This window comes from Myodes glareolus, chromosome 25 (assembly GCF_982192425.1).
Source record: "Myodes glareolus chromosome 25, mMyoGla1.1, whole genome shotgun sequence".
Lineage (NCBI taxonomy): Eukaryota > Metazoa > Chordata > Mammalia > Rodentia > Cricetidae > Myodes > Myodes glareolus.
The window spans coordinates 20884929-20911522 of NC_142050.1; the positions used below are offsets into that span (position 1 = coordinate 20884929).

Below are 26594 nucleotides of genomic sequence, written 5' to 3' on the forward strand. Positions count from 1 at the left end.
GAAAGCATTTTTCGACACTGAGTTGTCTCAGCACGCTTTTAAAAAGGTGATGGAGCCTAAAAATGCGTTTCACTCTTAACCTCTCAATCTTGTTACCCTTTTTTCTTTTGACGCTATTGATGTTTTTCTAAAACCACTTTTGGTTCATATTATACAGAAAGGCAATTGCTGCAAGTAGTTCCTGAGTCTGAAGTTTTTCTGTATTCATAAATTCAAATGTCTTCTTTTGGATTATTTTTACTATGTCTTTGGATTTCCTATGCAATTCTCGGAGAGTCTATGCAAATAGAGTTTATTTTGTTTCTTTCTGGTACAGATGTTTCATGTTTCTTTTCTATTTATTTATTTATTTATTGCCTCATTGGCATGCCCTAACCCCTCGGTACAGGTTGAATCCGTGTGGCAAGTGACAACATTCCTGTCTTACTTGTATTAGGTAATAATTATTCAACCTTCTGCCATTAAATATGATACAAGTTGTGGGTTTTCCATGGCTATCTTTTATAAGGGCGTCCCTTTCTACTCTTGCTTTGTATGTGTTTTGTGGTGGATTTTTCTGTTTTGTTTTTATCATGGGAGGGTGATAGAGATTTTCAAGCATGTTCTCTGCTTCCAATAAAAGGATAACGAGGACTGGGAATTTATTGTATCAATTCTCTTTTCCAACAATTTCTGAAAAATGATTTTCGAAAAAATTTACTGAATAGATCACAACTTTACAAAAGACATGAAACAATACTTTTGCAATTGTTTGTAGATAAGCCAGTTTAAAGGCATCGAGCAGAATCAATTTGAAAAGTACAAAAATATAACTACATGAAATTTTTCTGGCAAAAGGAATAGTACACAATTGCTGATGACATGTTCTTAAAAGAAAAAAGAAGCACAATAAATTAACAAACTATGATTATCAACCACTTTTCCATACACACAAAATATACAGTAGACTTATTAAAAGTCTCTGTAATGACTGGCATCTTCTGCCTCAAAAGTTTTACTAAAATAGAGATTTGAGTTTCAAAAATACCATTCCATTAACTTACTCAAAGCATACGGTTCAAGTTTTGAGTAAGTTAAGCTCAAAACGTAAAGCTGTATGCTTCAGCCCATCAGCAAGCATGTTCGTCATAAACAAGTTGATCTCTGTGATGCCTAGAAAAATAAAGGCCCATTTATAGTTTGATTGTGCTCTGTGTATGAAATACAATGCCTTCTGCTTTAATCCGCTCCAATATTGGCCCATAGATCTCCTTTGTAAATGGCCCCAGTAGGCCTTTGGCTTCGATTTCACCTAAAAGAAAGCAGATTTTTCATTTTTCAATTATAAGGTAATGTTAAAGGTACATTTCCATGTCAAGAATCCAACACCAGGGCCAAATGGTATTGTATTCCGAAGAAAAGGTGTTCAATCTATACGTGACCATGAAGGGAGAACACGGAAAATTAAAATTTGAAATTATTTACAGAAAGTCCCAGCTTAGTCCCAGAGAAGACAAGTAACATGAAGGGCGCAAGTGGCAGACATGGTCTCCCTGGGAAGGGAAAGTGGAATAGATTTTTTAGGTTGACTGCTGCAGGTGGAGATGGGAACAGGCGGCATAAAGTGGGGAGGGGTGTGGAGGGAGAGATGACTGGGGTGGGGGTGGGCATTTGGAAGACTAAACTCCCTGGAAGGAAATCTATGGCAGTGACCATATCAAGGACTCCTAGTAATGAGGGATGGGGACCCTGAACTAGCCACCTTCTGTAACCAGGCAAGGCTTCCAGTGGTGGCACTGGGACACCAGCCTGGCCACAAAACCTTTGACCTGCCTGAAAGATGTACTGGGGTAAAGGCAGCAGAGAACTTGTGAGAGTAGTCAACCTAAAACTGGTCTAACTTGAGGCCCACACTATGAGAGGGAGCCCATGCCAGCCCTGCCGGGGTGACCAGGGACCAGAGGTTGGGTAACACAGAGACCTAGGATAGAACCAAATACAATTGGCAAGGAAAAGACAATGGAATGATTCCTAATGCTATTCGGCTATACTCATAAATTAGTGCCTAGTTCAGTTGTATCAGAGAAGCTTCATCTAGCAACTGGTGGGGACAGTTGGAAAAATCCACAGCCAAACATTAGGCAGAGCTGTGTAAACCCTGCAGAAGAGAGGAAGGAAGGATCTTAGGAGCCAGAGGAGTTGAGGATACCATAAGAACACAAAATCAACTAGGCAGGACTCATCAGGGCTCACAGAGACTGACAATCAGAGAGCCTGCATGGGTCTGTTCTAGGACCTCTACATGTATGTCATGGTTGTATAGCTTTCTGTTCTTGTGGAACTCCTAACATTAGAAGTAGGGTTGTTCCTGACTGTTTTGCCTGCTCCTGAGACACTTTTCCTCTTCCTTGGTTGCCTTGTCCAGCCTTGATATGAGGGTTTGTGTCTAGTCTTACTGTGTCTTGTTATTCTATGTTCATTTGATATCCTTAGAAGGGCTGCTCCTTTCTGGAAGGAAAAGGAGGATTGGATCTAGGGAAGAGAGGGTGTATGGGGGGAGTGGACCGGAAGGAGTGGAGGTAAGGAAAACTGCAGTCGGGATGTATTGTTTGAGAGAATAAAGAAAGAAAGGATTGGCCTCATAGTTTGTAAATGGTGCAAAAACATAAGTAGAATAAATTCTACTTAATATTTGAGTTCTGTCCAAGCTAGTGATAGGCTTTATGACAGTGTGCCACGGTGCTGGGAAGTAACAAGGAGTCACAGATGCCAATCAACCAGAAGGTCACTAGAGGAGGCAGCTGATACTCTCCAGGGGCCTGTCTTGCTGAACTATGCTTGTCAGTCCTCCAGCTCTATTGAATGTATCTTCCCTTGTCTTTCAACTTCTAATAACTATTCACAATAAAAAAAAAACTCCACTGTAAGTCAAGGAACACACCAGAAATACTTGTTCAGTATGGATAATATGCTAAGATATGAGAATTAATAAACCACAGTCTATAGCCCCAGTGGTCTACAAATGAACACCCTCTGCTAATTCAGAGCAACCAGTCACTAAAAGCACAAATGAAAAGGGAGGATTTTAGGAGCTAGAGGGGTTGAGGACACCAACAGAACAAGCTGACTTTCGACGTTCAATAGGAGGAGACCTTGGCCCACAGGTGTTGAGCTATATCTATTCCATCATTCTGAGGTCCTGTGACTGAGCTGGGTGAAAATTTGTTCTCATGACAGGGCTAAGTTTGTTCCTCACTAGAGTGTGGCCCCCATCCAGGTTCCTCTAAGACTGTTCATTTTCAATAAAGCAAAACATTCACTCTCCAGACACGGGTTGACTTGAAGGTAGAGGAAACAGATTCAGCCCTGATGAAAAAAGGAACTTACCATCAAGCAACATTTTGGCCGCCATGGCCGTTGGCAACCCCACAGTTTTAGCCATTGCTGAAAAGCCATTGAAGTCTCCATAAACCACAAGACTGATGACCTTATTTTCTAAATGTCCAGAAGGATGTCTGATGCCAAAGCTGTCTCTCATCACAATCATATCCTTTTCTTCAGGACCTTGAGATAAATGCAAGCATTCTAAATCTTCATCGCCACTTAACCATTGTTATAGTGTACCTTTCTGCCCTTCTTAGATGTTTCCCATCCAATTACTTATGATCACTCGATGACTACCTATGATGTTTTTACCCAAAAATCAGTAAAAACCTCAAAGAAGTGGAAACTTGGACCATGTTCCTTTCTCAACATCAAGTAGCATGGTTGATGAGACAAGTGAGAGACACTCGCTCCCCAAAATACCGCTTCTGTATTTACCTAATACATTAAATACAAAATTCTTTCACCTTCTTGTAGTTTCTGAATTCATTATTTCCTGATTTTTTTTTTCTCCTATTGCTTCTACCCAGTGCTGTTTCACTCCTCTCAAATCTCTCCCTTTGTATTGCATGGATGCTGCTCTCAAAACCAGTCCTTTGGCCAAACCATTTTGGGGCTCTTCTTCAGCAACATTTAGTGTAAGCCCGTGACCTACCATAGGAGAGCTTTGAGACCAAGTGCTTGGAGAATGCATCCATAATGGACTCTGCCTGAGGGACTTGCTCGTCGCCCAGTAAGCCCAACCTGAAAAACACAAGTGCCGCTGTCAGTTCACAGTCTCCGCATGCTCTTCTCTGGGGAGTAGGAAAGAGAAGTCAGCTCACAACTTCTAAGATTCACCTGAACCAAAACCTGATAACAAAGGGAGCGCCTTAGCATCAGAATCTCCCCGGGTCCCTGAGACACTGTTTCATAGACCAGAGCAGAGAGGATATATTGCAAACTCAATTTTTATGAAATTTTAAGAGTTAATTTACAGATGAGTGGTCTTACAGTAATGAATAATGTACCATAGTCACACGAATGAATATTCTGCCGTCAATGGGGAAATACTCAGAGAAATCTCATGTTATCCACGAATGGAATGAGAAAATACTTCCAAATCAACATTTTCCATTTCATGATTGCTATCAGGTTTCTTCACTTATCTAGTTTTTGTCCCAATATACACAATACGTTATAATCTCTCTAAGGCCAACTAATGAGCATCAGTTAGCTAATAAATAGTTAATTAATCAAAGACAAATACAAAGCGTGTGGTGTGCCATAGCTTTCCTTTGGCCAGAAAGAACTAAGTCATTTATCATTGGTTCAATGTGTTTTGAGCTAAATGAAAAGACGGGTCCATACCATTCAGCAGCCTCAAGCTGGGTGCTATCCCCTCCCAGCTTTGTAAAGACAGCTTCCTTAAGCTTCTCACATGAAGAGGAGCGGGAAATCCCAACCAGATCACACAGGAGCTGTTTCTGATTGGGAAAAGAAACATGGAAGTCTAAGTCCCTGAGAAGTAAGACAACAGTTACCTGAGAAATCAGTCTCTCAAGACATCAGACATCGAGTGTACCCCAAAAAGTTTGTTAGAAATAATTGACGTAGAAAATTCAAACATAAATTATATATGTGTACAAATATATAAATATGCATGTATGCATAGCTATGTATTACAAATGCGTGGAATGCCAGAACCATGTTTAACAATAATTTTTTTAAAAATTCAATGCTAAAAAGGGGAAGCACACAAATACTTCCTGGTCATGTGTCTTCCTCATCACTTTTTCACCCATACCACCCCCCAGACACGCACACCCCTCACACACCCTGTAACAATCAATCTGGAGCAGGTTAAAGTACAAGGGACTGACTGCCGTGGTTGCCAGTGGCAACCAGAGTTCTTTCGTAGCTTCAATAGATGAGAAAGACCTCGCAGGGAATCAAATTTCAAAGGAACACTTAAAAGAGTGGTCATAGAATTTTCTTCTTTCTAAACAAAACCTTTTTCAGGGTCCTTGGAGAAAGCTGCTAGGCTATGTTCACAAGTCAGCCAATTGGTTCCCAGGCCCAGTGTGGCTCACTGCCCGGTTTCTGAAATAGAAGTTGATTGGAAAGGTGTACCCACCCGTGTGCTTGTGCATTGTCTACCGCAGCACTAGATTGTTCTGCAGATACTGCTTGGCTCACAAAGTCTAAAATGTTTCTAATCTGTTGCTGTGCAACAGGTTTGTCATTTGTCACCTGTGCTCTGCATCCTGGGGGAGCTAGGACAACCCCCCCCATCAGCTGGTAATTCAATAACCAGCCACTAGTGGGAGTTCTACTTGACATTCAATGACAAGTCCTAAACTCCAACCCAACTCTGAGAGGCCAGGATGAGGGTGACACAGAAATGCCTAAAACTCAGTAATAAACTTATGACCCACGACCATAAATGGCCCAGTGAGAGGACTGGCAAGACTCACACCAACATCTTCCCAAAAGCACATCAATGGGGCCAAATGACCTAAACAGCTGGGAAAATCCAGACTACAAAAACAAAGTGAGTGCATCTCCTTACAGTGCTGCAGGGGTGATAGGGGTGGTCCTGTGAGTGAGTGAGTGAGTGAGTGCAGGGCATCTCTTTATAGGGCTGCTGGGTTGGTGGGGGATGGGGGTAGGGGTGGATATCCTGGGAGTGAGTGAATGAGTGCAGGAGCAGCCAGGCATTTTAGCCTATCAACTTTTCCATCCTCCCCAAGGGTAAAATGGAGAAGAGATGTTCGCAAGGACTCATCAGTGGACATCAGTTGCAGAAGGGATGCTCTGGAATCCTCTTGAGTTCTGTGTAAAGCAGAGCTCACTGGGCCATCTCAGAAGGCTTGTATACAGCAGACAGCACAATTCAAGCACGATTCTGAAGTTACTCACCCAGGTGAGAGGGCTGGCCTCAGGTAGGAGGGCAGGATATGCTTCTCTGTTGATGAGGCCTAACTTTACAAATCCGTTCAGAGCTTTGGAATATCCCTGAAGCAAGAGATAATAAGCAGCAAATGAATATCTTCCTTTAGATACAAATGAATTTTTAGCTATCTTTTTTAAAGAATGAACTCCCTTTACAATTAATTAAGCTTTTTTAAAAAGAGGGTTTTATGTTTATAACTTCTTTGGAAATAATCTTCATTGCTAATCTGAGGTCAATATTAACAATGTCATAATTCAACTGGTTTACATAAAAGACTTTGTAAATGGGTCACTTTTTATTTTCTCAGTGCTATGTTGGATGGTATTTTCTGGAATCATAATGGCTAATTTCCTAGTGAATCATATAATGCAGGTTAACAGAATATTATTTAATAGGATAGTCACATTTTAATCTTTATTACACTGCTTTGTTTTCTTTTTAAGTGCTAATGATCACAACCAGGGCCTTGGGCATTCCAAGAAAGCGCTCTAATGGCTTAACTTCTATCTATTTTGCTTTCTTGTGATGGAAGGAACAATAATCCATACCCCCTAAAAGAGGGAACTCATCCTATAGTGAAGATCTGGGTACGTATAGAGTATGGAGAAGGATGCCACGCCATTCTGTTACCTGTTTTTTTCATTTTGAACATACTCATAACATTTCAAATGGGATAAATTCAAGCCCGATTTTGTGATTAAGAAAGCATTTCAGATTTGTGTTAAGAAAGTCCATCTAACCCTGTCAATTCTCCCAGCCTCAGTCCATGTGTTTCAAATGTTGCTAACTCATCATAAGCTCTAAAGACATAAAGATACATGAATCACAATCAACAAGAATATCTTTGTGTGTTTAGTTATCAGCAAAAGGGGCAGATTTGTCACTCACAAGGGATTTGAACCTAATAAGCCTTAAATGAAAACTGGAACCAGCTTGGCACTGTGGGGAACCTGAGACCATTGTAATCTTACAAGACCAGGATACAAATCACTCATATCCAGCTATACCTAACGTTGGCCTCCTATGTGTTCCTAATCCCTAAAGAATCAATAAATTCATGCTTTTGAGTTGGGTCTCCTAACACTTTAACAAAAAAGCTTTGTTAGCCCCCCAGTGAACTGAGCTGGAAACAGAATAGTATAGCTGTTTGGGGAGCCGGAAAATTAGCGGGAGTTGAGTGTTCCATCCCAAACAAGACATTTATATTATCCCATGGAACACTGCAGAAGGAAGCAGAAAGACTGTAAAAGCAGAAGGACAGGGAGAGGGGAGAGAAATGCTGTAGTCTAGACTATATACAGGAATTGCAATTATGAATCCTCAACAAATGAATGAGTCTGCAGCATGTAAACATCCGGCAGCCAGGCAAGGGTGAAGAAGAAACGCAGGCGGCTCAGGTGCTCGTTGCTTAACGATTTCCTATGGGTAGAGTCAAGAAAAGGGGAGTCTTTACCTTCAGTTTATACCCAATGGCAAGCCTGCCAGAGTCCCTAAGGGATGGTACCAATTCAATGATCAGACAAATAGCCCTGTTGTATGATTAAACGTCATACAGCAAAGCTAAGTCGTAAACCTTGGAAAGGGACAGGTATAGAAAGGGGTGGAGAGACTGGGGGATCAAGAGGTTACAGGAGAGGTTACAGGAGAAAGTGTAACCAGAATGTGTTATATAAAAGTATGAAACTGTCAAGTAACTAACTTAATAATAACTAACTTATTATCTTAAAAAATAAACCCCAACTTGGTTTCTCATTTTAACTATTAGAAGGAAAATAAGCACATATATTACATCAAAACTAGCAATGTGTTTGGTCAGGATATACACAAATGTGAACCTGTTCCACCTTGTCTGAAGGTCACAGAGTTTGAGCTTATTTTTGCCTTTTTGATGTTGTGGACAGCAGGTGTGACTACAAAACAAGATATCCTGACCTAGGGTGTGGGGCTTGGTGTTTTGGACATTAAAGTGGCCCATAGAGGTGCCTGGGCTCTATCCTGACCAAAGGTCAGAAAATTCAAGCATATTCCTGTGCTCCTTCATTTAAAATAGGAAATTTGACACAAGGAGTGACTGCCTAGGATACTTGGTCAAGGCAAGGGTGTGTTCACCACACATTCCTGCCCAAGACATTAAAGACTTTACTCAGGAAATAATGGCTTGATGTCTCAAGTATTGAAGCCAGTAACTGTACTGCTTATCCTTTGTGTTATGTTAAAGCAGTCTTTTACCTTCTTCCCCCCTTTTGTGTTGGGGTATAAAAGCATGTGAAAAATAAATGCAGGTGAATTTAGCATTTAATATTCACCGACTGTCCCTCCTGATGCCGATCTGTGTTTCTATCTCTTATTTCTCTTATAGTTCTGTTCTTTTTGTTTAATAATTCTAATCCTCACTCATGCTCCTACCCTGGAATGCCTGAGTTATAAAAGCTGGTCTTTGACAGAGTTTGAAATCTAGCACTCACCTTATATCTCAGTGTTCCCCTCAGCAATGTGTGGGCAGATGGAATCCCATAAATTTCCGCATATCTTGTACTGTCTCTGTTAGGATACCCTTCCAAGTTCAGGCCTGGGAAGTAATCCATGGATGTGACAGAGTCAAGAAAAGAGTCTCCCCCTGACACATTCACAACCTGAGGAAGAGTGAAAAAATAGCTGGGGTTAACAACAGTTTGTTCCTTCTGGGTTTATCTGAATTACTTATACAAATAAAACTAACAGAGCTTTGAAAAATGTTATTGAAACCACAATCAATATTTAGCATGCAATTAGCCAAGCTGTTCCTCCTGAAATAACTTGCCAGGCTTTCGCTAAAACTTTCAAACCCTAATCTGTAAGCAGAGACTGCTCTTTTATTTCTCAGCCTCCCAGACCCAAATAATAACACAGAACCTATATTAATTACAGCGCTGTTTGGCCAACAGCATAGACATATTTCTAGCTAACTCTTACATCTAAGTTAACCCATTTCTATTAATCTGTGTATCACCATAAGGTTGTGGCCTACCGGTAAGGTTCTGGCTGGCAGTTGGCATCTTTCTCCTTTGGCAGCTAAATGACCTCTCTGACCTCATGTACTTTCTCTCTGTATTTCTGTTTAGATTTCCCACTGACTTTACTCTACTAAGCCATTGGCTGAAACAGTTTTTTTAATAACCAATGGAAATAAAACATATTCATAGCATACAGAGGGGAATCCCACATCTCTAATACACTTTATTTTCTAAACAAATGTCTTGCTTTCAATTGACTCCTGCCTCTGGTTAAAATAGAATTATGCTGCATTAGGGATTTTTTTTATCTGTTTTGCTTTGCTTTGCTTTTGTGTAAGCTAATAGCATCAAGTAAACATTCAACGGCTTGTATGCTCTGATAGCAATGGCAATATTCCTTTCTTAATTTCATGTCTCTTCTGGTACTAGTCTTGCACTTTTCACTCACCCAACTATCATTTACTGAATACCCATTAAGTATGTGCCACAGATGATATAAATTGTAGAAAGAATAAGAAAAATAATGAATAGAACTCAATTTGTGTCTTCTGTTCACTCTGTGTTTACTATAAAAACATTTGCTGAATGTTCAGCAATCCCCAGCAACTGTGTAGAGGCAGCAGAAGGAAGACCTCCCTTCACAACAGAGACAATGCCAAGACTACACAATGAAGCTCAAATACAACTTCCTTTTACTGAGAAGCAAAGTCCTGGTTCCCTAGAGCCATGTATTTCCAAAAAACACATATTCAAAGTGCAAGGAGGTGTTGCTTTGTGTAACTTTAAGTAAAGTATTACATTTCGCCTTACACAGAGCTTGAAGTCTGTGGTTGTCCTTGAGATAAAGAAAAACATTCTGGAATGATAAAATTAGGGCTGAGGCTGCTGTCAAGTGGGACTTTGTCCTGCTGGAAACAATTTCATCCTGTTTCTAAAGCTGCACAAACCAAAACTGCAGGAGGCAGTTGCCAGAGTTCACAGGGATTTTCCCAAAGAAAATGGGCTAAATGCAATGGTGCTCAGAATACATTTGTGAACAAGCTCACCTGTATTGAGGTGTAAGAGAGAAAATATAAACTAATTTATACACAACCGAGGGTCCCGAAGAAAAGGGCTGCCTTGTACACAGATGGGTGGAGAGAGAGCTTTTCAGTTGAAAAAACAGATCGCTTGCAATATGCCTTCTAGAATCTCTCAGAAAGAATCCAAAGACTGTGAAGGATACTTCCCATTTAATGTGTTGGGAGCCCCTTCTTTAGACAGTACTGAACTTCTTCTAATAGAATTTTAGTTTTCAAAACAACCTAGTATAGACACATGCTAGGTGTCTATACCCATTTCTCTTCTGTAACCTGCAGCAATTCTAAAGTTCTGCTTCTTCAATTGAAGATCAAGACAAGTTTCAAAGAAAAATTCTTGCCAAGCATTATAGTAAAAACCTATAATCCCAGAGTTTAGGGGCCTGAGACCGGAGTATTACTAAACATTGGAGGCTATTCTAGACTACGAACTAAAGCCCTATATAATAAGAAAAATGAAACGAAAATATCAAATTAAAATAGATCAGCAAGTTTCATAAAATCAGATGGTTTAAATCAGTGATTCACTTAGAGAAATTAACAGTCAATGAACCTGATCCAAAGTAGCAGTATGGGTATGGGGAACTAAGAGTTAGATTCTCTAATAGGAAGACAGATAGGGAGAGAGACCACAACCAGGTAATAGCAATTTGAACTTTCAAGACGGCTTCTTTTTTTTCTTATCCGGGATGCTGGCTTCTTTATCACCCTCCTGATCTGAGACAAAATCCTGGAAGCTTAAAACCTGGTAAACTTTTTTCCACTCCTAGGCCCTCTCCTTAAGAAGAGATTGAATTAGAAACTGCTGGGGTCACCCCTCCCCACCACACACACTTTGCAGAAGGCTTTTCTCTGTGCCTTGCTGTGTGTATAGTTCCTTACCAGCAATAAAAGCCTTTATTCACCAGCTGACTTGTCTGGTGTGTTTCAGATTTTCCCTGATGTTATCTATTGCTCCTGAAATTTTGCCTGCCTTTTAATTATCTAACTGGCAAAGAAGATGAACCAACCAAGATCCCTCCAGAGTAACACTTCTCACCATTTGATAAGTAACTGGCAATCCCAGCTACTTTAGGTTTAAAAATAAGCCCCATTTCGTTCTGTGTTCTATTAAGAACTTTAAGGAAGACATTAAAATTCATCTATCCATTTTGCAGAGGAAATGTGCTTCTTTCTGCTCAGACGATGCTTGTGCCCCAGACCAACTCCCAGCAGAAGCACAGCTCATTACATGCTGTGGCTGCAGGATTCTCTGAGGCCAGTTCTTTTTCACACACAGATAATACCCAATCAATGAGAGAATCACAGACATAGATCTTAAAATAAATACTCAAATAGTCAAAATAAGTAATGAACCAGCCTGCCTCCATCTTGGGCTTGAAAGTCATCTAATCATAAAAGCATACTAAGTTCATTCCTGTTTAGGATTAAACCTCTGTTTCTCAAGGATTAGGCTATGCCCCCATCTTTAACCTTAACTACAAATGGCTCTGTACTGCCTGTTCCAAAAAATGACTACCATGCTTTTGGTTCTAAAAATTATAACTATCTTGCAATTCTTTGTTTCAAAAGGTTGTTATGACTTCCTGTTGTTATGATCTCCTTGCAATCATGTCTTTGTTTCATAAGGTTGTTATATCTAACTTGTTATGCTCTGTTCCTGTAACTCTGTCCATTTTACCTGACAAATCCATTTAGAGACCCACTATCCCTGAGCTATAAAAACATTGTCTATCTTATGCCTGTTAGAAATATTCTTAGAAAAGAGGGACCTCTGTGCTGATGCAAATAATTCCAATTAGACCAGATTAGACCAAATCAAAGATGCCCAAGCTTAATAAATGCAGTGCTCCCAGGTGGCTGGGAGATCATGGCAAGGAGAAGGGAGAGAGAGAATGAAAGGAAACATGCAAAATCCAAGACCATGTGTTCCTTTATCTGGCATGAGCCTAAATAGCCAGTGGGAGTGGTTCTGACCCTCCCTGGGGAGGGGTCAGCACTTGGTGGGCATCCCGGAGGTGGAGTCTGGAACAAGGCAACTCCCAGGGAGATGGGGGGCCTAAGATGGATGTCAGGGACTGGGGTGATGCTTCCAATCATCCCAGACTCCTTGGATATAGGGGTATTAGAAGCCTGGGATCTCACTTTCAATCAAACAATGTCCAATGTTGACCTCTTCAGCCTGAACTTAAAGAGAGGTAGCCTATGTACATGAATAAAAAAAAAATCTTACTTTATTTAATTTAACCATGATCATTTCTCCTTAAATCTTTGGGATTAATCAATCAACTAATTAGAAATTTAGCACAGTAAATGTACAGGCTGCCATCTACTAGGAACCCTCAGCCTTTTAATGTTTTATGTGCTTACTTTTAATCCACGTAATTGTACTTTTTTTTCAGAAATATAAACAGGCTGTCTGTCTATCTGACCAATTGCTGATGGACTTTCTACTGTATCATATGAACATCTTTGCTTGACTTATTTCTAGATCACTATTTTCAAAAGGATATTGACCCACTACAGCATCAAGGATCCTGATACAAGAACATCCTACCAAAGCCATGCTATGGTGATTATGGGCACAGGGAGCAATGAGTAACTAAAAGGGATTTTCTGAAAAGGAAAGGCTTGTTTCACACATGCATGGATTTCCCACTTTCCATGTACTTTCCATGGGAAGTGTACCACCACCTATGAAGGATGGAACTAAGAGAAGACTAGTCACTGCCTTCAGACATTTGGGAGGAAGTCAGATTTGCTAGGAGTCAGAACAATACCAATGAACTGACAAGAACACAGAACAATGTGCTGTGTTCTAATTCATTGGCTCCTTTCTAATTACTAGAAGCATTTCAGGCTTCAAATTTAAGCCCAAAGCAGGGAGGTCTTCGTCATTATGGTTCTGTAAATTCTTTAAGGCTGGCTCTGTGGCTGAGGTGACAGTGGCAGAGAGGGTGGTGGCAGAGGGGACAGAAGGGCAAGAATATGAGAGACTTTTTAAAAGAAGCTTAACAATCAAGACTGGAGAAAAGAGTTATAGACTTGAATCACGGAAAATTCTTAGACACAGACAATCCAAGTACCTAAGTGTCAGACACTCTGATTGAGTTCAGACAAAAGAACAGTGCACAAAGCCTGGAGTGGCTAGGAAACTCTACAAGAGGAAATCTGAACAAGACCTTGAAAAAGTATCTTTTTAGCAGAGAAAATAGAAGCATCGTGTTTTTCTCTTCAAATCCCCCAGTGTCAGAAAAATGTAAGAAATACCTCCATTTTAGAAAACAATCTCAGGATGAAAGGGGTAGGGAGGAACTTCACACTCAACAAATACAACTTCTGCTGCCAGAAATGACTTGCTGCTTTTCCTGAGCTCTCAGGAGCACTGAGTTCTTTCCTAAACTAGTATTCGCTAGTAAGTTGGCTGTTAGGCAGATGACAATCTACCTGGCTTCACTAATTCACATAACAAGAAGGCTACAAAGTGTCATACGTTAGTGGTGCACGTCTTTAATCCCAGCACTCGGGAGGCAGAGGCAGGCAGATCTCTGTGAACTTGAGGCCAGCCTGATCTAAACAGTTAGCTCCAGGACAGCCAGAGATATTGCACAGACAAATACATAGATAAACCCAGTATTTGAAAAAAGAAAAAAAAAGAGAGAACAAAAGCTGCAAAGTAGCTATTATCATCCCTTTTTTCCAACAAGGAGCCCGTGATAGCAGGACTAGAGCACAAAGCCAGGCTTCTGATGCCAATACCTTGCTTGTCCCTGAAGATATGTACCACTGACTGACTCCAATTCTCAATTCTTGTCTTCCTCATAGTTTCTATGGCCTCCTGAACACAAACACGTCAAGATCAATGGGAGAAGGCATTTTTCCAGTCTTTGCATATTACTCTATACTAAACAAGAGCCAGAGAGATTGCAAAGGTGAAAGGGGGCTATTGACATACAAAGGGAGACAGGCTGAGGCATGTCAAAGGAAGTGTGATTGGTAGGACTTCAGGCATGGAATGCCTGTGCTCCATCACACAGCAGTGCCTGGTGTCTGGCCTCTGTAGACACTGAAGGATTTCAGCATGGGCACCAGAACTTTCTCATTCTAAAGCAACCCTCTAAAATACCCTGCTAGCTTAGTAGTGTTTGACATAGCTGTGATTCTCTGGTTAGTAAGCCTTTTGTTCTGAAGTTCAGTTGCTCACTGAAATTCTTGGTGAGCTTTGAAAATTCTCTGAAGTCTAGCAAATGAAAATCTTCAGGAATGAGGTTTAGGCATCCATTCTTTTCAAACTCTCATTATGATGCATCCAATGTGCAGCCACATCTGAGTCTCACTGATGTCACAGACATCAGTGACCAAGGCTGATAGAATCATTCACCTTGAATCATAGGAAATCCTGTCAAATACAAATTATGTGATTGCTAACTATCTCACCCTATGTAAATGAACTCCTTCCTTTGCTAGAGGTAATTTTTATATCTCCTAACAAATCTTTTCTCATTCCTCTCTCCCTAAATATTATCTGGAAAAGGAATTTTTAAATGGTCTTACCACAAAAAAAGAAGAATGTTTGAAGTGATCAGTATGCTAATTGTACTGACATAATTCTTGCATAAATAAGTGTGTTACATTGTATGCTATTCTTGCATATATCATTATAAAATTCAAAACTTTAAGAAAAAAACTTTAGTATTAGAAAATATTTAGATTCACAAACAAACTGAAAATATGAATATTAGAAAAAAATCTTTTTCATAATATAACTCTGAATGCATTCCTTATCCTGAAGGACAAGGTAAAAGAGATGCCTAGGATACCTGATTCACAAAGAACTCTCAATCTTAATACATTTTTTTTCCCAAATGTGAGTTTTCCTTATAGTTAGAAGCACATATACACAGATGGTCAGCTGTAATGTTGATACCTCCTCTACCCCTTGCATTCTCTAGCTGCAGGTGTGGCTCACTCCACTTGTCTTCTTCCTTGTAACAATGTTCTTCCCCAGCTGATTCCTTCCAGAGCGCCTCTCCTGCTACACTCTGCTTCTTAGTCTCAATCTCTCCACACAGGGTAGGCAACTGAACTCTGGTCTGCAGTTCTATGATAAATTATATTTTGGAGGAATTCTTCCTTGGTTTACAGTTATTTAATCCAGTTTCTCACTCCCCTAACAACAAAAATGGAATCTGATAAAAGAAATGGCTTTGGAGGAGGTAAGGACATGACTTGGCTAATCAGGACACTTGCTACCAAACTTGAGGATCTGGGTTTGAACCTCCATAGTAGGAGAGAATCAGCTCCTGGAACACTCTCTGTAGACCAGGTTGGCCTTGAACTCACAGAGCTCTATCTGCTTCTGCCTTCTGAATGCTGGGATTGAAGGTGTGCACCATCACCTCTAAATGTGTACCCATGACTCACACAGTTATGGATGTTTGTGCACACATATACATACAATAATAAATTAACATAAAAACAATTTTAATAGCTTTGTAGTTAGTAGAAACCAGGGTTGAGTCTCAGGGGATGGCCTAAGTCATCCTTTCCATGTGTTAATCTTATTATTACAAAATAGTGAAAGTAATACAAGTAACGGTGTTAGATAGCAAATGGGGGAAGAACTATTAGTTTTATTCTCTGAGGTACCAAACCTCCCATGCAAAGGGGCACTCTGTAGCCAAGGATTCTCTGAAATCAGGAAAGTCAGCCAGTCAGTATGACAATCCCTGGTGCCAGTTTCAAAGTCTAACTCAGTTTGTGTCAGACTGAAATTACTTGAACAAATAGCCAGCATTTACATAGGCCAAGAAGATAAGAAACTCATTTGCAGAAGCAGCCAAGAAGGAAGAATGAACACTGGATGGGTTGGAAACAATCAAGGTGACCTCATTAAATGGAACAGAATAGTGAACACTGGGAGACAGCAGAGGAGGCAAGGGAGAGCAGCTGGCATAGCTGCCGTCAGACAGCATTGCTATGGTGTGGAGGGGGGGATGCTCAGAGTCGCCCAGCCACCGCCGCAGGCTTCTCTCTCTAAGGCGTCCCTGATGCTCCTTTACCTTCCCATTGAGCAGATAGCTAGCAGGCTGCATGCTGCTCATCAAGACTCCCACTGGACTCCAGCTGAATTTGTATCTCAATGGATTGTCTGAATATTCAGGGGCCGGAAGGCCGCCGCAGTAGGAAACATAAGACTCAACCTACAAATAAGGAAGAATCAATAATATTAAGAAGAATTACTATTTTTCAGTTAGGGTTAATGATATCAATTATTATGCTTTTATCATGGTTTATGCTTTGAAGTTATTGAGGCTTTTAAATATATATCCTCAAAGACAAATACTTAACAAGAACTACACACACATATATATAAGTGTATATATATATAAAATATATGCAAAAATATGGATTATATATAATATATATAAAGCTCCACTAGAGATAATGGCTAAAATTATGATCATTTAAAAATTCCACTATGAGAACTGGAGAGATGGGTTAGGGGTTAAGAGTGACTGCTGCTCTTGCAGAGGACCAAATTTGGTTTCCAGCACTCATACTGGGCAACTTACAACTTCCTGTAACTCCAGCCAGCCTCAGAGACTCTAACACCCTCTTCTAACCTCTGAGGGCATCCACATATATGTGTATACATACATGCAAACATATGTGTGTGTGTATGTGCATAAATGAAACTAAGACAAAGCTTTAAAATAAATAAAATTCAACCATTAACTCACTTTTTCTTGGTTTGTTCCTATAACTTCTGTATTAAAAACATACATACATATGTGTATATATACATATATATGTATATATGTGTGTGTGCCAAAAAAGTAAAGCACTTAATTTGAGTGACTATATCTACATATATAGTAATTCTGTCATATATAAATGTTTCATTAATCAACAGACTGATATTCCAATTTTTTCCTCACTTTTAAATGTAAAAAAGCATCAAAAATCTATCTTAAGGACAAAAATCTTTATTAAACAAGGATGTTACAATAACATCTATCTCTCTAACAGTCAGTTACAAAAAGGGCTCAAGTTGTTTACTCTACAAATGTTTCTGTAGATGCTGCAGTTTTTGCAGTTCTTAACGACCACTAATGAGAAGCACAGGAAGATCCCATCTCTGCTGAGGAAGCTTGATTTCAATGCTTTCCTAAGTGGAATTCTGCATCAGAATTGGGCTCACCGTGGCTCCCTGCTCTTTGGCTTTATCAATTGTTTCCATAGCCAGCATGTGGTCAAGACCAGGATCTAATCCCAATTCACCAATGACTGTGATGCCAGCGTCATTCACACTGCCACAGGCGGAAAAGAGGAAAATAAAGTCAGACATAAAGAGGAACACGGCCACTAGAGGCACCTTCCTGGAAGTGGAGACTCACCTCTTTTCCAGTTCTTTCATGGCTGGTGTGATGTAGCTTGCGGTGATCATGTTGACTCTTTTTGAGATGCATGCCTTGGCCACAACAGGATGCAACACATAAGGCAACAAGCTTAAAGCAGAGGGAGAAGGGAATCAGAAGCTTTGGATCCCAACCCTCCCTCCCTTCCAGGATGTTTGAACTGTACTATAGCTCAGTCCTGAGAAACTGCCCAAATTTAGCAATTCTCTCAGCAATGACCAAGGTTTTCTGAACTGTAGAACACATTCATCCTGCTATCTACCACATAACAGTCTTTAGTAACCCTTTCTATACTTTTTAATTTTTCTAGTCATTTATTATGGGCATGTATGTATACAGGGACCACATGAACATCACAAATATCTCATGATCCAGATATTTTATTTCTAGCTTTCTAACACAGAGTATGCATACACCTGCCAAAAGACAAACCCTAAGTACACAGCATAATAGCCAAAACCAAGAGCAACTAAATTACAACAAAGTCACAACAGTGTTAATGGTACACTCACACAGTAGGGCATACACAGTCAGTTCTCATACACAGTCAGTTATCAAATAAATGAAGGCTGTCACAAAGAAGGGCATAATGAATGAATCAACTATACAAACTTTGAAAACACGCAAAAACTAATCTAGTTGTTAGAAGAACGGTGATTACTCTAAGGGATAGAGACAATAACAACAAAAGGTTAATAAGAGGTCTTGTGAGATATTATCAATTTTGGGTTTTTTGTGACATGAATAGTGGTTATAAATTTTGTTAACTTTGTAGGCATTCGTTGAGCAAGATAATTATTTTTATTCATGTGTGTGTGTGCGTGTGTGTGTGTGTGAGAGAGAGAGAGAGAGAGGGAGAGAGAGAGAGATTATTAATTAGCCCAAGCTGTCCTCAAATTTTCAATCTTTAGCTTCAAGCAAGTAAACAAGCGCTAGGAATATGGGAATATACCATCATACCCACACACAGATGTACTTTTTATATTTTCATACATATGTTCTTCAGTTAAATGTTTATGAGAAAAGAAAAGACATAAGAGGGAAGGGAAAGGGGGAAAGAAAGTCAGAGAGAATTTATAGAAGGTAAATGCAATAAAGCATACTCGGGACTTTCTTTGGCCAAATACCTGATAACAAGGTCATGCGACGCTACCAAGGATTGCAGCTTCTCTTCTTGCTTACCAATGGTCAAACTAACAGGGTTAATATTGTATTTCTTGCTTAGCTGTTGCATTTGGTTTGTCATGTCAGAGCCTATTTTAAGAACACAAAAGTCCATTTTTTTTTTAGATTTCCTCCCTTTAGACACATTTTCCTATCTTTACAAAATAGCTTTTCAAAACTTAGAGATAAAAGCCAGTTAAAGTTCAAATTCAACATGCAATGAAGTTAGTTATCCTCTTTTTTAAAAAAGGAATTAAAACCTATTTACCTACTGTTATTTCTATATTGTTGTCTCTTGACAGATATTCTAAAACAGGCCCAGACACATAGCCAGACCCAAGCACCAACACCTTCTTCTTGGTATTCATTGAAAGGGATTGAATGCGTTCTCTGTTTAAAAAGACAAAGGATGGGAGTAATTAAAATTTCTTTTAAATAACAGAAGTTTTCTATCCCCAAATTATACACAAACCTAGATGACGAGGCAACGGGATTTCCTTGCATCACTTACAGTAAAATCTCCAACAGGAAGGCCTTCGGCCGATGCTTTTTATTATTTGTTTTAGATCTTGTATGATAGACCCTGACATCTGAGATGCCCAGTGCCTACCAACTTCCATGAATTCCGAGGGCCAGAATGAGAACTGGACTGTTTTCTCCTTCACTACTTATAACTGAGAGGCTGAGTGACTCATTTCATTTTTTATCCTCCCAGACTTGCTTATTCAATACTATGCTGAGTCTGGGTGCTGGAAACCTTATTTCCTCCTCATAGCAGTCCAAGGAAAAACAGCTTCATCGATCAATCTATTAACTACATCATAAACTGTCTTGTCAAGTATCTTTCAACTAATGTAAGAAATTAAGACTAGAAAGGATTTGAATTCTTGAACCATTGATTCTGTTAAAAGTAAACAAGTATGAATATAAGATGCCCCCACTACTCTTGACGCAAGCATATGACTGATAAGATTTCTGTTATGCACTACCACCATCCCATTTAACCTCTGAGAGAACCACTATCTGCTTATTAGACAGTCTTTCCAGTAGTACCTAATATGATTTATATAAATGAGTCATTTTGATGCATAAATATGAAATGTTCAAAGCTTATTTTTTTAGAAATTCACTCAGATTCTACATCAACAATGTCCCTAAATCCCAAATTCCAAGCTACTAATCACTGCACTAAGCAATGAAAAGTATCCAAGAATAAGTTAACAATCAAAATAAAGTAAATTCCCTTCCATAATCTCCATTATCAGATTCCTGGCATAAGAATTCATTAGGGAATGGAAATAGAAAGTTCCAGCAACTGCAGCCAATCAGACCAGGTACCCAGGAAATATGGTGCATAGACTAAAGAAATGGCTGACTGGCTGACACATCATTACTATCACAGTAAGACATCATCAGTAATAATCAAAACAACTTTGAGACACCATCTTACACCTGTCAGAATAGCTAAAATCAAAAACATCAATGATAACCTATGCTGGAGAGGATGTGGAGTAAGGGGAACACTCATCCATTGTTGGTGGGAATGCAAACATGTGCAGCCACTTTGGAAATCAGTGTGGCGGTTTCTCAGGAAACTGGGAGTCAACCTCCCTCAGGACCCAGCAATTCCACTCTTGGGAATATACCCAAGAGATGCTCTATCATACTACAAAAGCATTTGTTCAACTATGTTCATAGCAGCACTATTTGTAATAGTCAGATCCTGGAAACAACCTAGGTAATAAGAATAAACAGAATTGGGAATAACAAGCAAATAAGAAGACTTCTCTATAAGAAACTCTCCTACAGAACTATAGTGGTAATTTGATTTTAGGAAGAAAAATACTCAGGGTTTGATTCCAGAAGATACCGCTGCCACATTAAATTCAGCAGTTCTAAGCAAACCAACACATGCAAGAGAAGCACATGGATGGGGAAATCTGATCCTGGCAATCTCTTTCTCTCTTGTGGTAAGAACCACTGAAAAGAAGGAAAGGCAGCTGCACTATTGTGTTTGTGTCTTCCTTCTGTGGTGTCTCCCAGTTTGTGTGTTACTTTGTAAAATGTGAAGAGACCAGCAAAGTAGATGAGATCAAGTGCAATCTGTGGGAGAAACAAGAATATTTCAAAGAAACATCAGTGTTTTTTGACTCTGGACAGAAATGTCAGCTAAGGAAGTAGAGCGCTGGGTGAGCCATTAGTAGATTCCTGGGCTATTTTAGGCAACTTTCTCCTCTCAGCATTTGCCAACTGCACTGTCTCTATTAATGTCTATTCATGGTCTCACTTTACCAAACATTATATTGAACAAAAGGAAGTCCAAACCTTCAACGGAACCCAAGCAGAAAGTACCACAGGAAGGGTTAATACGCTCATTTCCTTTGAAAAAAAATAATTTAGAAATCACAATGTGTGAACTGAAGAGAAAACACAAAGCAATGCAATAGCACATGGGTCTGCTTCTCCTCAGTTACAGGCCAGACCCCCTCAGATGTTAATGTCTGTGAGGATGTCTACTGTTCTTCAAAGAAAAAGAACTCACATTGGCTTGAGATAGTTGCTTACTTTGGATTTCTAACACTGTCAACCTTCACAGGCTATATAAATCTAGCATTAATAACTATCACTGAATCCTTTACACACAGTCATCAAACCCAAGGTAAGAATAAATTACTTACCTGCTTTCTCGGAGTTTCTGGATATATTTGTATTTGTCAGTCAATATACCATTGGATGTAATCACTGCCTAGACATGTATACATAAGACATTTCTTTAGTATTCAACATTCTAGTCCTAAAAACATGGCTGACAGAAGAGAGAAAACAACAGAAATACGAAAGAGGGAGCAGAAGAGAATGGGAAGGAGGTAGACATAAGAGAGAGGGGTGGGGAAGGGAGGAGCTTTGTGAAACAATCTTTTCGTACACTATGACAATATATTACTCTCATTGGCTAATAAAGAGATGACTTCCTATAGCTGGGTAGAAAGAGGTTAGGCAGAAAAATCAGACCAAGAGGATCCTGGGAGGAAGAAGGGCCGAGTCAGAAGAGTTACCTGTCAGCCAGACACACAAAATGGGATAGAGGTAAATGCCACAAGCCTCAGGACAGCACATAGGTGAATAGAAATGGGTAAAGTTAAAGAAAATTCAATCATACCACAGGGATACTTGTTCAACAATGCTCATAGCAGTATTATTCAGAATAGCCAGAACCTGGAAACAACCTAGATGCCCCTCAACTGAATAATGGATAAAGAAAATGTGGTACGTTTACACAATGGAGGATTACTTAGCTGTGAAAAACAATGACATCATAAAATTTGTAGGCAAATGGATGGAACTAGAAAAAAATTATCCTGAACGAGGTAACCCAGACTCAGAAAGACCAACATGGTATGGACTCACTCCTAAGTGGATATGAGGTGCAAAGCAACGAATAACCAGACTATGGTCCACAGATCCAGACAAGCTAGGGAACAAGGAAACACATGGATAGCTCAGGGAAGGGGAATTAGATGAGATCTCCTGGGTAAATTGGGAGCAAGGAGGGATGGTAAAGGGGAGGGAATGGGAGATGAGAACATGAGGAAATGGGATGACTGAGGGGGAGAAAGGACACAGTAGAAGAGCAACAAAAGAGAGATCTTGATAAAGAGAGCCACTATAGGATTAGGGAGAAAACCGGTGCTAGGAAAATTCCCAAGAATCCACAAGGATGACCCTAGTTAAGACTCCTAGCCATAGTGGAGAGGGAGCCTGATCTGGCTTCCCCCTATAATCAGATTGGTGAATATCCCAACTATCATGATACAGTCTTTATCCAGCAACTGATGGAATCAGATGCAGAGATGCACAACCAAGCACCAGGAGGAAATTCAGGAATCCAAAGAGAGGGAGGAGGAAATTCATGAGCAGGGGAGGTCAAGATCATGCTGGAGAAATCTACAGACAGTTGAACCACACTCTGGGAAACTCAGAACTCTAGACTGACAGCTGTGGAGCCTCCATAGGACTGAACTAGACCCTCCATATACGGGAGACAGTGGTGGAGCTTGGATTATCTGTGAGGCACCTGGCAGTAGGACCAGATCTATCCCTGATGCATGAGCTACCTTGTTGGAGCCCGTTCCCTATGGTAGGATGCCACACTCAGGCTTAATGCAGCAGGAAGGGGCTTGGTTCTGCTCCAACTTAAGGTGCCAGACTTTGTTGACTCCATATGGAAGTCATTACCTGTTGGGAAAAGTGGGTGAGGAGATGGGTTTGGCAGGGAGGCAAGGAGAACGGTGGGAGGAGGGGTAAGGGAGAGGACTGTGGATGGAATGTAAAATGAAATTTAAAAATACATTAAAATAAAAAGGAAATGGGTTAAGTTTTAAGAACCGGTCAGTAATAAGCCTGAGCTATGGCCGAGAATTTATAATTCATATTAAATCTCTGAGTGATTATTTTGGAGCAGGCAGTTGGGACAGGAAAACTCTGCCCACAGAGGAAAAGCGGAGAATGAAAGATGGCAGAAAAGGTTACATTCACAGGAAGTTCTTGTAACTTACATCTCGGACCACTGGAGAGAAGTTCTGGCTTTCGAGGGGCTGCGACGCATCTGATAGTAACTGCAACGACAGAAAATGGGGAGCGATGAACGCAGCTCAGGGACAGATTGGTGGCATTCTATAAACACAGCAAAGTTTTGCTTAAAGAAAAAATTGTCTGAATACTACTAAATATAAATAATTCGTCATAGAAATCTGTAGATACTTCTGTATCCAGGAATAGAGCACTTCAAGGCAAGGTCCAATTTTAAAACTCAGATTTGATTCCAATCATCTCCACTTGTTGAGAACACACAAAATCTCTTTCACAAACAATCAGAGGTATTATATTGAATGCGTTTCAAATTCCTCAAGTATTAAAGCCATAATCTGCTTTCTGAGTACCTCTGTCCTACCCCTAAGTTTAAACTGCTTCATGAGAATAGTCAAGCTCACCAACCTCATAGTAGAAGTCACCCTTTGGTCAAATTTAGCTCTGCGGGACCACACATTTCAAACTCTTCAGGATAACGGCTTGAACAAATACATCTTAAAATAGCACCTGCAAACTCTGTGCATTTTCTTGAAGATTGAGTCAGACAGACGTTGACAGAAATACTTTCTCTCCCTCCCCCTCTCTCTCTGATGCAGGGTCTCCCTGCATAGCCCAGGCTGGCCTTGAACTCCCAGAGATCTGCCTGCCTCTGCCTCGCACATGCTGGAATTAAAGCTGTCATCAGCCTGGGCCACATCTCCCATATTAAAACCTGAGAAGCCTTCTCCTTTTCCCAAGACCCAGAACTCTTATTCCCAAGTAACAGAGTATCAGTCAGGACTGTTACCTTGGATATTCAAAGACAAAACAGTAACTGTCTTTCTCTACCATTACTAGGCTGAGGTCTAGAACAGTTACACAAATAAACAAAACTTTACAGAGGAGATGCTAGAAACAGAATATAAACTTGTTTTCATGTGTCTGAAGCAGATAATCAACAAATATCTATTGAATACCAGGGGGCAAAACTTTCTTATAATTCTAAAGCATTTGCCCTGTAATACCACAGAATCTGTACAGACTTTAAGTAAACAGTGAAAATTAAACAATAGTATAACAATAAAATGAGCCCTAATGACATTCTGCTACACTCATAGATTAGTGCCTTACTTAGTCATCATCAGAGAAGCTTCCTCTTGCAACAAATAGAAACAAATACAGAGAGCCACAACTAGATATTATGCAGAGTGAGAGACCTTGGAGCTTTCAACCCTAACTGGGATGTTTCCATCAAATCCTCCCCCACAAGGTTCAGGGAGTCCTGTAGAAGAGGATGCAGAAAGAGTATAAGAACCAGAAGGGATGAAGGATATCAAGAAAACAAGGCCCTCTACACCAACATGACCAATGCACATATGAACTGGCACAGGGCCTGCATAAGTCTGCACCAGATCCACTGTGTATATATTATGGCTTCCAGTTTAATATTTTTATGGAATTCTTGAGTGTGCAAATGAGTAGGTCTCTCTTCCTTGTGCCTTCTTTTAGGCCCTTTGCTCTATGTTTTTTCATCAAATTCTGATATGTTATTTTATTTTCTCTTATTTCACTATTTTTTTTAATCCCATAGAAGTCTGTTTTCTGATGAGAGACAATGAGGCAATGGAGTCAGATGGAAGGGAGGTGGAGAGGAACTGGAAGGAGTAGAGGGAAGGAAACCATAATTAGAATATATTATGAGAGGGGGAAAAGTCATATATTATGAGAGGGGGAAAAAGTCTACTTTCAAGGAAAAATGATTTTAAAAAGTCAAAATGAGAAGGAAATAGAGTATTATATAAACTTTAAAATAGTTCTTGCTACAGTTTGTAAGTAAAAGTTCCCCATGGCTCATGTGTCTGAGCACTTGGTCCTCAGGTGGGAGTGCTGTTTTGGAAGAGTGTGGAGCTTTGGGGACTGAAGAAAAGCAGGTTACTGAGGGTCGATCTTGAAGTCTGAAGTTCATCTTTGTTTCTTGTCCTCTCTCCACTTCCTGTTCTTCCCAAATATGATCAAGCAGTCCCATGCTCACACCACCACAGCTGAGGGTCGTTATTTCTGCCTTGTTCTGAAATAAACCTTTCTTCTCTTAGTTGCTTCTTGTCAGGTATCTAATCACAGCAATGAGAAAAAGTATCCAGAAAATTGGTACAAAGAAGCGGGGCAATTGCTATAATAAACTGGACCATATGAGCCACAGTCCTTTGAAACAAGTTTATTAGAAAAGCATGGAAGAGTATGGAAAACTGTTAGCTAAAGGAGCCCTCAAATATCCACTAGCAAACATTGTTTTGAGTGAGGTAACCCAGAAACAGAAAGACAATTATCACAGGTACTCACTCATAAGTGGATTTTAAACATAAAACAAAGAAAATCAGCCTACAAATCACAATCGCAGAGAACTTAGACAACAATGAGGACTCTAAGAGAGACATACATAGCTCTATTCTACATGGGAAGTAGAAAAAGACAAGATCTCCTGAGTAATTTGGGAGCAAAGGGATATTGGAGGAGGGTTGAAGGGGAGGGGACAGGCAGGGAGGGGAGCAGAGAAAAATGTAGAGCTCAATAAAAATCGATAAAAAATAAAAAGAATACAATTTTAAAAATATCCACTAGGAAAGCTTAACAGACCATTCTGATGAGAACTGGAAAGACCAAAATGTCAATGGGGAGGCTTTTTGTAATGACTGGGACCAAGGGTATTCAGACAGAAACAGGGCTCTATCAGGAACTAGACTAGAATCCATTTGTGTTACATTTTGGGAAAGAATCCATCTGCTCATGCTCATGTCAAGAAAACTTAACTGAGGCCAGATCCAAACATGGTGGAGTAGGGACTGGAAAGATGGCTCAGCAGTTCAGAGCACTTGTTTCTCTTGCAGAAGACAAAGCTTGGTCCTTAGACCTCACATGAGGGCTCACAATGATCTATAACTCTAGTTCCAGGGGATATGGCATCCTACAGGCACCAGCCAGACATATGATACACATGGACACCTGCTGACACTTATGCACATAAAGTTAAACAAATATTTTTAAAAATTAGTAGACTAATTGGTTGGGTGGA

General features: G+C 40.0%; 1 protein-coding gene across 4 annotated transcripts in view; it reads right to left on the reverse strand.

The window, feature by feature from the left end:
• Positions 1–624: 624 nt before the first annotated feature.
• Aass (aminoadipate-semialdehyde synthase) overlaps positions 625–26594 on the reverse strand; it is a 61673-nt gene continuing 35703 nt past the window's right edge. For all 4 annotated transcript variants that reach the window (XM_085683893.2, XM_048450966.3, XM_048450965.3 and 1 more), the window contains 13 exons: positions 23512–23571; positions 21634–21701; positions 19224–19345; positions 18919–19045; positions 17771–17881; positions 17575–17683; positions 16433–16573; positions 8764–8931; positions 6265–6360; positions 4714–4829; positions 4019–4107; positions 3367–3543; positions 625–1291 (listed from right to left, as the gene is read on the reverse strand). In XM_085683893.2, the coding sequence (XP_085540019.1) occupies positions 1173–1291; positions 3367–3543; positions 4019–4107; positions 4714–4829; positions 6265–6360; positions 8764–8931; positions 16433–16573; positions 17575–17683; positions 17771–17881; positions 18919–19045; positions 19224–19345; positions 21634–21701; positions 23512–23571 (1503 nt within the window). In that variant the 3' untranslated portion in view covers positions 625–1172. The remainder of the gene's footprint in view (positions 1292–3366; positions 3544–4018; positions 4108–4713; positions 4830–6264; positions 6361–8763; positions 8932–16432; positions 16574–17574; positions 17684–17770; positions 17882–18918; positions 19046–19223; positions 19346–21633; positions 21702–23511; positions 23572–26594) is intronic.